Genomic DNA, 12,347 nt, shown 5'->3' on the forward strand with positions numbered 1-12,347 from the left:
TGCCTCTCTCTGGCCTCATGAACAGTCACGACTCACGTCCCATTCATAAACAATCCTCTGCTGCCATCCTGTGGCCTGTCGGCGCTACTGCATCTGTCATGTCTTATCTGCCTGTCTGTCTATATTGCCCTGCTCCCTGTCTTAGTGTCATTGCCCGTGTTCCTGCTATCTGTATTGTTCCCCCATCTAGTCTAGCGCCATGTTCCCTGTGTCTATTTGTTATTTAGTCTTGTTGTGTTCCAGTCTAGTCTCTGTCTTGTTCATTAATCTGCTCCCTGTCTGTGTAGCCCCCAGCTGTGGCTCATTGTATACCTGCCTCCCCCTGTTCCCAGTGTTGCGTCATTGTTCTGTTAACCTTGTCTGCGTGAAGCTCCCCGTCTACCCTGTCTGCCGTTATCCTGTCGTGTTCCAGCTATTCCTGCCGTTCGCGGAATTGCCCCTTTATCTTGTATTACCCTGTGAGTCCGTTCCTGTTTATCTGCCACGTTTTCCAGCATTGCTGAGGTTTTGCTTTCCGTGTTTTGAAGTTCGCTTTTGTTTATGTCGTGTAACGTTCCTTTATTCTTGCCTCGCTAGTAAAAGCATTCGTCGTTCCTCACTCCGTCTCTCTCAACTCGTCATTGTCCAGCGCATGGGTTCACACTCACTTCCTCACGCTCTACTACACCACCCGTTGTAACAGTAATTACCAGGCTCAGATCTATTCCCTTTTTTGTACAAGGGAATGATCTTTGCATGTCCATCACCACTTGGTACAATGCCTTGCTCAAGGGAGAGGTTCATTTAGATGTGTAACACAGGGAGCTATTTCCTGCCCCCATCTCATAAAAACTTGGCAGAAATGTTGTCCAGGCCAGTGGCTTTTGCTATATTGAGCTCGGCCAACATTTTGCTACCTTCTCAACTGACACTTTGGTCAAGGAGTTTAACGAACTGGCCAGAACCCCTCGGCCAGAATAAAACCTCTGAATATACCCTTGTAGGCACTGAATTCATTAGCCACCTGTGCTTTATCAAATTCTATCTTACCCCACAACCCATGTCTTTCAGAGATTCCAGAGCTTCTTAGGTTCATTCTTGTTTTCCTTTATTAGATTCACATTCATTCTCTGTGGTGAAAACCACATCCATTCCATTCATACAGTCCTTGTTATACCGCTGTCACAACAAGTGCACTTTATATGAATCTCTAGTATCATGGTCCTCTCTATACCAAAGGCCAAAAATACACGTGTTGATATTCATTCGTCATTGTTAGGTGAACTACCTACTTATATGATCTACTAATTAGAATGTTGAATTATTAAATAAATAGATTTGAAAAAATTATAGCCAAGAAATACTGTGCCATGCATGAAATACCATAGGACATGAATACGGGTCATTAGTGGGGGTTTTGCATAGCTTGCGCATCAAAGGGTTAAAAGAGATCTTGCATTTTAATGGGACTTTTCCTGGCTAAAGGATAAATAAAAATAAATATTGCATCCAAGAAGTTTTTGTGATGCAAGACTTTCTCAATATTTTGTCAGTCGCATGTCATTATGTCGACATGTTTACATATTGTTCACCTCTTGTTATTGTTGCGATGTGTATTGAGCTACTATTCTTGGGGTCATTAATCTGTTTTGGTGCCGACGTGTGAAGCTCCGGCTGCCTCAGAGGGCTGCGCTCCAACAGCTGAGCAGGCTCATGGCTATAGGAGGGAGAGGGGGAGGGAGGGGGGAGAGAGAGGGGGGAGGGAGGGAGGAGAGGGGCTGGGGGGAGAGAGGGAGGAGAGGGGCTGGGGGGAGAGAGGGAGGAGAGGGGCTGTGCTCCAACAGCTGAGCAGGCTCATGGCTCATGGCTATATTCACTAGATTTTTTCACAGAAAATATTGTTTATGAATCATAACCTTTGACCATATCTCTAACTCTACGTCCCACCATCAACTAAAATCTAAATGAAAAAACGAATTTGTGCGATCATCGATTTTCAAAGTTATGATTAATTTCAACAACCAGGACTGGAGAGCAGGACAGATGGTAATGAGCTCCCAACAGGTGCTGCAGGTGTGAACAGGCTGGGGGAGGGAGGGGGGAGAGGGGGGGGGGGGGGGAGAGGGGGAGGAGAGAGAGGGGAGGGAGGGAGGAGAGAGAGGGGGAGAGAGGGGGGAGGGGCTGGGGGGAGGAGAGGGAGGGGGGAGAGGGGGAGGGAGGGGGAGAGGGGGAGGGAGGGGGAGGGAGGGGGGAGAGGGGGAGGGAGGGAGGAGAGGGGTAGGGAGGGAGGGAGGGGGGAGAGGGGGAGGGAGGGGGGAGAGAGAAGGGGGAGGGAGGAGAGGGGAGGGAGGGAGGAGGGGTGGGGAGGGAGGGAGGGGGGAGAGGGGGAGGGAGGAGAGGGGCTGAGGGGAGGGAGGGGGGAGGGAGGGAGGGTGGGGAGGGAGGGGATCAGAGGGGGAGGGAGGGGGGAGAGAGAGGGGGGAGGGAGGGAGGAGAGGGGCTGGGGGGAGGGAGAGAGAGGGGGGAGGGAGGGAGGGAGGAGAGGGAGGGAGGAGAGGGGGAGGGAGAGAGAGGGGGAGGGAGGGAGGAGAGGAAGGGAGGAGAGGAAGGGAGGAGAGGAAGGGAGGAGAGGGAGGGAGGAGAGGGGCTGGGGAGAGGGAGGAGAGAGAGGGGGGAGGGAGGGGGGGTGGGGAGGGAGGGGGGAGAGGGGGAGGGAGGGGGGAGAGAGAGGGGGGAGGGAGGGAGGAGAGGGAGGGAGGAGAGGGGCTGAGGGGAGGGAGGAGAGGGAGGGGGGGTGGGGAGGGAGGGGGGAGAGGGGCTGAGGAGAGGGAGGAGAGGTGCTGGGGGGAGGGAGGAGAGGGAGGGAGGAGAGGGGGAGGGAGAGAGAGGGGGAGGGAGGGAGGAGAGGAAGGGAGGAGAGGAAGGGAGGAGAGGAAGGGAGGAGAGGGAGGGAGGAGAGGGGGAGGGAGAGAGAGGGGGAGGGAGGGAGGAGAGGAAGGGAGGAGAGGAAGGGAGGAGAGGAAGGGAGGAGAGGGAGGGAGGAGAGGGGGTGAGAGGGGAGAGGGGCTGGGGAGAGGGAGGGAGGAGAGGGGCTGGGGAGAACTGAAGATGACCTCAGGGACCACGACCCAAAACACTCCCTTCACACCTCTAATTGGACGTCGCGTTGCATCACAGCTCCTGGCGTCAGTTAACAAGACAAACTAGGAACCTACACTATGGAACTTTTTCATAATAAAAATACAGCTTCTCTCGCAAACTAGTAATGTATGAATTAGTAAATAAAATATAGTATGTTCTGATGAGTATATAGGGGTCGGATTAAATAAGTGTATGCTTCTTCTCACTCCTTTTCAAATATGTAAATATAAAAAAGAAAAAGAAAATATTGAGTTTGACTTTTTTTTGTTTGTTCTTTGTTATTTGTTATATAAATGTATTATTTGAACGGCTTAGGGCTATATATGTACTTGATGTTTGTTTGTTATGTTGCATATTTGAAATAAACTTCAATCAAATCAAAAATCAAACTAAATCATGGAGTTGGGCTGAAAAACCCTTCTAAATTCAGGCAAGTTTCCAATGTGAACATTTTTTGCTAAAATGATTCAAAACAACCTCATTGAAGGGGTCATTTACCACTTAAATGGATATTTCACTTTAGTAGAAACTTTAGTTTCAGAAATTGTACCTTGTAAGCTAGCTAGCGACCCTGTCGTCTGCTGTCAACACCCTCATTCCATCCCAGGGTGTCAGGCTCCTCACTCACTTCCATTCATTTGGAGGACCTCTGTCAGGATGGAGGTAGGTGAGTTCCAAAAGGCCATTTATAAGATAGTCCCTCTTTAAGCACACTTGAGTCAGAGAGGGGGATGAGAAGGAAGCTGGCTACTATCCTGGAGAATCCCTCCCACCCCCTCTATGATGAGCTGGTCAAGATGAGGAGCACGTTCAGTCACAGACTCATACCCCCCCGACACTCAACTAACCGCCTCGGCCAGTCCTTCATACCAGCGGTCATCAGGCTCCACAACAGTGGGCAGGGACTGCTGCCAGACATCCAACTATAAACTACTAGGAACATAAAAAGGACTAACACTATACCTTATGTCGATGTTTCAGGGATTGGGCTAAGCCCTTGGTCTGCATCCCCTTAACAATTGTGTGTATTTAAGCATTACATCACACGCAGTAGTGGTTTGTGACCAATAAACCATGCCTAGGGGTGGTTGTTAGGCCCGAGGCGCAGCCGAGGGTCGTTAGACCCCCCCAGGCATGGTTTATTGGTCACAAATCACGACTGCACGTGGTGTAAAGCTTTTATACAACTGCCAGATTCATCCAACCTTATTTCTATACAATAAACACATTAATCGAAGATTTATTGAAAAAACCATCCGCCAGAAAAAGTAGTTCCCACAACTCCATGTGGAAGCAGCTTGAAGTGCATCCAACCAAACTAACACATCCAACTGTGTATTATTGGAATGATTGAGAGAAGTTGCCTCATGTGGAAGCAGCTTGAAGTGCATCCAACCAACTAACACATCCAACTGTGTATTATTGGAATGATTGATTGAAAATTTATTAAAACGTTTTCTTTGCCCTATAGGAAAAAAACGTTTTCTTCGCCCTATTTTTTTATTTATTTCTTTTAGCCTAAACTTAACCAGTTGGAAACCAGGGGTACAGTAATAAAATTAGCAATCAACCAATCAATCAATTCAATAGACCATGCTCACTTAAAACAGCGCTGCTTCTCTCTCAGTCTGACTCCCCCGCTGTTGCAGACAGGAGTGTGTGTGTGTGTGTGTGCGTGTGTGTGTGTGTGTGTGTGTGTGTCACAGTGTGTGTGTGCGTGTGTGTATGTGTGTGTGTGTGTGTGTGTGTGTATGTGTGTGTGTGTGTTTGTGGGTACGCCAGCGTCGGACAGTGTGAGAGAGAACGCTGCAAGAAAGTAGGAAGGAAGAAATTTAAATCAATCAATTAATCTATCAATCAATCCGCGATTTTTCTTTTGTTCTAGATTGAGTCAAGACCCATCAATTACATCATCCAACATTGTTTAAAATACTAACACATTCCCCTTGACAGAATCGCTTCATATTTAGTCGTTATGGTGCTTTCAACATAACCATTTGATCTCCGCGATCCTGTTTTCTCCCGGAGTGAGCCGGGGAGGGTTATGTGATTTGGTTGTGGGCGGGTCCTGAGCCCAGGACCGTGGATTGTTACCAATAAAGACGTGTGAATGGCCAATCAGAATCGAGAAATTTGCATGCCGTTGTATAATGAGCCGTACTGTATTGTTGTACCCATTCTGCAATCTGTTAAATAAAGTTTTCATTCATTCATTCATTCATTCATTCATTCATTCATTCATTCATTCTGTGCCAGCGCTGGAGAGAGGTCTGGCTGAACCTATTATCATTCCGCTACAGGGGGAATACGAGTGGGTCTGATGAATCCAGGCGATGCATTCGATTCAGCAACATTGGATCTGAGACATTTGGCTGTTGGACATCTTAACACCGGCACAGCCGTGGAGAAAATGCCACTAATTCCTGCCCAGGAACGGGTCAGACGACCCCACAGCTTATATGAGAAATATGAGAAAAATAAACAGTGTAAACTATATAATTACCTCTGAATATAAAAATATGAGGTTTACCACAATGAAATGTAGGTTTGAGTGACGTAAAAAAAAAAGAAAATGTATAAAAGAAATATATATTATAATTTTATTTTATTTAAATAGTTTGGATGGAAGAGCCACACATTGACGGGCAAAGAGCCACATGCGGCTCGCGAGCCACGGGTTGGCCACCCCTGCGCTAGACGCTCGCAAAGTGCTGTGACTTTCGTCTGTTCCAACGGCCCATTATGTGGAATAACGTTCTAATTACATTTTCCTGAGGTCATTTTGAAATTTCAGAAACCGTGCTGCAGATAAAACAGGGTACTTTTAGGAAAAGTCATTGAGTGACAGAGCTGGAGCTCGACCGAGTGACGAGGATACATTTATTGAAAATGCCTCGGGGTCATGTGACCCCTTGTCGGCTGTGCTAGTGTTAAGGTGACATGTTTCTTGTCGATAAAAGTAAACATGCTGCCACTCTGCAGGTGGACGAACTGAGATCTCCTGGTCAATTGGTCTATTATTCAGTTAGTCCGACTTTTGACGAGAGCAGAGTTGAGCATAAGTAAATGAGATCTATGTTTTTACATTTGATAAAAAGTAATTACCTGTAGTAATTACAATGGAAACGAGTCAATGTTACAAAATAAAACACATTCTCTCAAAGATTAAGTTAAAACATTTATCTTTATTGCCTGGTTGTAACAGTACAAGAATTAAACAATCTACACCTCCGTCAAAGATGATGAACCCTGGGCACCCAAGTGGCGACCCATGTAACGCGCTGCGTCGCGAAGCGGCCGACCCGGGTTCGATCCCCGGACCCGCCGTCCTTTGCCGAATGTCTTCCCCCCGCTCTGTCTCCCGTTCTTCCGCTCTCTCTCTCTCTCTCTCTCTCTCTCTCTACCGGACTGCCCGGTATAAAATAAATACAAATCTACCAAAAACAAAATAAAGAAATTATATAAAAAAAGGTGATGAACCCTACACCATACGGTTTGGCTATAATACAATAGTTTTGATCTGAAGTAGTTTTGAATCACTATGAATTGAAAAAGTGGGGACCCTGATGTAAACAAGACAAACGTCTTTCTCTGGTCTGCATCCCCTTAACAATTGTGTGTATTATTGAGCCGTACTGTATTGTACCCATTCTGCAATCTGTTAATAAAGTTTTCAATCAATCAATCAATCAATCAATCAATCTAGGTTGAACCTCACTCCCTGACCCTGATGTAAACAACACGAAAGTCTTTCTCTGGTCTGCATCCCCTTAACAATTGTATGTATTGAGCTGTACTGTACTGTACCCATTCCGCAATCTGTTAATAAAGTTTTCAATCAATCAATCAATCAATCAATCAATCAATCAATCAATCAATCAATCAATCAATCAAGTCATGAGCATTGTGCAGTACTCAAGTCTAACCGCAAGAGGCGGTAACACGCCAACCAGCGTCCTAAGCCTGTCGAGAAGCAGCGGAGGAGGAAGAAGACGGCTGTCATCACACACAACACACAGCAGCAGAAACACTCTCCTCTGAGTCTGAACAACCAAGCGACTTGGCTTCTTTTGTTTAGTTCGTAGTGGCGAAGAACTACTGTGTGTAGACTAGTAGTAATGTCTCGGATATCTGTCCGACTCTGAATGTAGGAGGAAGAAGGAGAAGGAAGCAGCAGCAGAAGCTGGCGGCGGCGTTGTTGTCGCTAGACGTCAAGAGAAGCTAGCTATGCTAACGACGTTAACTTAAGCTAACATGCCTGCAGGGCTGAGGGGGAGGCTGACGTCACAACAACAACCGTGATGCCGCTGCAGAGAGCCCTGTCGGACCTGCGGTCACGGGTCCAAGGTAACGTTGTGTTGATTGATTGATTGATTGATTGATTGATTGATTGATTGATTGATTGATTGATTGATTGATTGAAAACTGTATTAACAGATTGCAGAATGGGTACAGTACAGTACAGCTCAATACATTCAATTGTTAATAAGGGGATGCAGACCAGAGAAAGACTTTCGTCTAGTTTACACCAGGGTCCCCCATTTTCAATTCATAGTGACATTTATGATATACATGACATACAGATAGACAGTACTGCTACATCTATACATTCATGACAGTACTGTACAGTACAGTACTGTTTGTGATACAGAAAGTGTCCAGAAAAAGAGTGTTACATTTGACGTAGAAACTGTACATTGGAGGAGGTTGGGTGGGTGGGGTGGGGTGGGGTTGGGTAGGGGGACACACACTGTACATTGGAATACTGACAAAGCCATACTTGGTCATTTACTGTACAACTGGGTTAGGACATTTGTAGGGGCCAGTTTCGAATGGCAGTCTCCCGTAGGTGTTCTTTGAGAGTGTTTTTGAAAGTGGGTAGTGATTCACATTCCTTTACAGCTTTGGGTAGGGCGTTCCACATTGATGTGGCACAATTGCTAAACGTGTTTAGTCCCTTGTTTGAGCCGAATCTGGGTTTAACATGATTTGTGGAGCTCCCTCTGGTGTTGTGATCGTGGTATTCACTGACCTTTGGGAAGTATTTTGTCATGTACATGGGTACCTTGGTCGTGTAGTGTATCTTGTAGACCAGGCCCATTGCAAGTTGCTGTACTCTGTCGTCTACTCTAAGCCATCCTAGGTTGGCAAAGTGTGCAGGGGTGAGGTGTGTTCTAGGTGTCAGGTCAAGCAGTAGTCTGACCAGTTTGTTTTGAGATGTTTGTAATTTGTTTTTTAGTGCCTTTGAGGTGCTTTGGTACCATGAGGTGCAAGCATAGTCGTAGTACCCTTGAATGAGTGCTCCTGCCAGAGTCTTCAGGGTATTCTTGTTTACCAGAGAGGAGATCCGGTACAAGAATCGAGTTCGTTGGTTGACTTTTTTTATTACATTGGATGCCATTTTGTCACAGGAAAGATTAGCCTCTAGGATGGAACCCAGGTAGGTAATATCTTCTTTCCTTGTGACAATATTGTCACCCACTGTAACTGAGAAGCCGTCGGTCTTGCTGAGTTTGTTATTTGAACCGAAGAGAATGGACTCTGTTTTGCCCATGTGTAATGATAGTTTGTTGTCGGCGAGCCATATGCAGATTTTGCTTAGTTCCGAGCTGAGGGCACTAATTGTAATGTAAAAAACTGATACTGCTGTAATATAAAGTGAAATTCTACCATGCCTCAATGTATCAACTTTAAACATACACTAAATGTTAATGTTAGAAATGTTAATTTCCATTATTATGGGTAAATGCAACGTTAAAGCAGTGCCAAAAATGTAGGACTGACTTTACATTAAACGAATGACAATAATATAGTATAAAGTAGGGTATTATTTGGACTAAAGAATGGTGTTGTCTCACCCTACTCGCATGTTGAGGGAGAGCACCATACATTATACACTGAGGAACCACGGCCGAGAGCGAGCTCTCCGGGAACAACCCCACTTTGCTGGTATCGCTTCTCTGCCTTTTGTAGGTACGGCATAACAAAAAAAAATAAAAATTCCTGTTGGTTGTCAGTTAAGGCCATGGGTAGGTAGGGAATTTATTAAATTACATTTTTTATTTTATTCTTTCCCACGGCGACTATGGATAGGGAATTTCTTTATTTAATTAAAATGTTCACAACAACATGGATGCATGTACTCTGCCAGCATGTTTAATATCCATAATACTAAAGGTTTGACTAAGATTTCTCTGAAACAAATTTTTTTTTTTTTTTATGTTTTATAATTATTTTTTTAAACTCATAAAACCTATTGGGTCGCACCTAAATCGGCAGGGTCGGTCGGCAACCGGAAACACCATTATTTTTCTTAGGCCTAGGTAGTTGTAGAATGTAATACATTTCATGCTAAACCAAATCCGGTCGCTGTTCTTCTTCTTCGGGGTGGCAACCGTCTGACTTTCTGTGCTAACGGTCTAATCTACACTGCTGCCACCTGTCGTCACGGAGGGGAATTGCAGCCATTTTGTAAAAAAAAATGAAAATAATCAAAAACGGGAAAAATACGGGTACGGGATGACGGCGGAAAGGAAGGTTGAAATACGTGACAATTCCGGGAAAAACGGGATGGTTGGCAGCTATGTCTATGGGTAACAGTACTGTATATTTGCATATCATATATGTCACAAATGTAACAGTACTATTATACCTGTATGTCCCTATGTCATAAATGTCATGATGTCATGTATGTTGTGTATGTCATAAATGTCATTATGAATTGAAAATGGGGGACCCTGATGTAAACAAGACAAACGCCTTTCTCTGGTCTGCATCCCCTTAACAATTGTGTGTATTGAGCCGTACTGTATTGTACCCATTCTGCAATCTGTTAATAAAGTTTTCAATCAATCAATCAATACATTGCTGAAATTGTATGGTGTCTCCTGATATGAGGGGCGGATCTGAAAGCGCTGATCAGCTTATGTGATCCAGGGGATCCTTGCCCTCCTAAACCCGGGTGTTCTCCCTGAGACCACGCCCCGACCGTGTGGAGTGTCTGTTAAGCTGACCAGTTAAGCGGTCACAGCGGCAGATTAAAGCAGCGTGCTGCCGTGCTCTAATGTAGCGGTTCCCGACCTAGGAGTCGCCACGCGCTTCCACCGGCTATGATTTGATTTGATTTGATGTTTTTTTTTATTTCCGTGTCTTACATACAGGTGTATGCCCAACCCATATGGGCTTACAAGACGCATAGACAATAAGTATATAATAGTATACTTGACAAATTACTTGACAAATTATGACATTGACAATAGGTTATATAGACCAAGATGGCCACAAAAAAAAGAAAATACAATAAAACGTATAACACAAGCTGTAAGCAATGTGTGTGAACACTGAACAAAGAAACAAGAGGAATTCATATACAATTATATAGGATATAGTGTGTTTTGTCTCAAGTGCCACGCTTTCTCCAAAAACCCTGCAAAACTGAAGATGTCCTCCACAAAAAAGCAACTTGACATACAACTTTGTTTTTATTTGACAAAAAAAAAATCAAACGAATTTCCCTATCGGGATTGAAGTGCAAACTTAACTTTCACCAATCTTCATTAAAAAAATTAAAAATAATAATATATATATATAATACTCTTTAAACAAATAAAAGGTGCCTCTTGATCATCAAACAAGAATGAATTTCCCTATTGGGATTAATAAAGTGCAAATCTAACTTTCACCAAACATCACTTTTTGTAAAATAAAAGGTGACTTAAATTATTTTTTCTTTTGAAAATCGATAGTGCAGAAAGTATCGATATTGCGGGAAATTAGTATTGAAACTGTTTTAACTATTCAGAATCGATATGTATCGAAAAATCTATATTTTTGACAACACTTCCAGGCTATGAGAGGACACGGGGGACATCGTCCAGTCACTCCCCGGAGGAGCTGGACGACGCCAGACGTATCTTCATCAGTCAGCCGCAGCACACCAAGTTCTGCACTAATAAAGTCAGGTGAGTGAGTGCACCATCCCAAGTTTCAAGTTTGTTTATTAGTTGTCACAATAAAATACATGTAACTTTACAACAAGGATGCGTTTGGTTGACATTTCCTTTTTATCATACAGTAGCTACTACCAAAGGGGAATGTTCAACATCATATTAACTTTCTCTGTCTCTCTGTCTCTATCTCTCTGTCTGTCTCTGTCTTTCTCTCTCTCTGTCTGTCTGTGTGTGTGTGTCTCTATCTATCTACCTCTCGTTATCTGTCTTGTTCTCTCTCTGTCTCACTCTCTGTGTCTCTCTGTCTCTATGATTGTCCCTATCTCTATCTCTCTCTGTCTCTCTCTCTCTCTCTGAAGCACCGCCAAGTACAATGTCCTCACCTTCCTGCCTCGCTTCCTGTTCGCTCAGTTCAGGAGAGCGGCCAACTCCTTCTTCCTGTGTATAGCTCTGCTCCAGGTAGGTCATGTGTGGTCGTGTCGGCTCTGCACTCCCAACACGTTGTATTAGACACAGGGGTTAAGGAGGTGTTTACAGTACGTCCATCATGCCAGGTGAGCCATGTAGGAACCGCGGTCCTGTTTTCCCCACGGCGCTGCCAGGAACCGCCACCATGGGCTACGCCTCGCAAAATCACTCGCTCACTCACTCACTCGCTCATGGATATTCTGTGGGACATTGCACTCTTTCATGAACGTTGGGACACACACACACACAGACAGATACAGTATATATATACATAGAAAATAAAATTATATATATATATATACTGTACACACACACACACATATATATACATAGAAAATACAATTATATATATATATATATATATATATATATATATACCGATATATATATATATATATATATATATATATATATATATATATATATATATATACCGATATATATATATATATATATATATATATATATATATATATATATATATATACAATACAATACAAGGTATCTGTATTTATACAATACAAGGTATCTGTACTTATACAATACAAGGTATCTGTACTTATACAATACAAGGTATCTGTACTTATACAATACAAGGTATCTGTACTTATACAATACAAGGTATCTGTACTTATACAATACAAGGTATCTGTACTTATACAATACAAGGTATCTGTACTTATACAATACAAGGTATCTGTACTTATTCAAGGTACCGTTTTATCTGTACTTCTACAAGGTACAGTATCTCTTGTATTTCTACCGTATTGTTTTGTCTCACTTCTTCAATCAATATCTGAAATGAAAGAA

At 43.7% G+C, this 12,347-nt stretch overlaps 1 protein-coding gene across 1 annotated transcript; it reads left to right on the forward strand.

Moving 5' to 3' along the window:
- Window positions 1–7,150: 7,150 nt before the first annotated feature.
- On the forward strand, window positions 7,151–11,579 carry LOC311225128 (phospholipid-transporting ATPase IA-like; the record flags this gene model as incomplete). The annotated part of the gene is made up of 3 exons (XM_084310333.1): window positions 7,151–7,467; window positions 10,967–11,081; window positions 11,429–11,579. The coding sequence occupies exons 1-3, from the start codon at window positions 7,422–7,424 to the stop codon at window positions 11,577–11,579; spliced, it is 312 nt and encodes a 103-aa protein (XP_084166459.1). The 5' UTR covers window positions 7,151–7,421.
- Window positions 11,580–12,347: the final 768 nt, after the last annotated feature.

This window comes from Notolepis coatsorum (assembly GCF_963971535.1).
Source record: "Notolepis coatsorum genome assembly, chromosome: 3".
NCBI lineage: Eukaryota > Metazoa > Chordata > Actinopteri > Aulopiformes > Paralepididae > Notolepis > Notolepis coatsorum.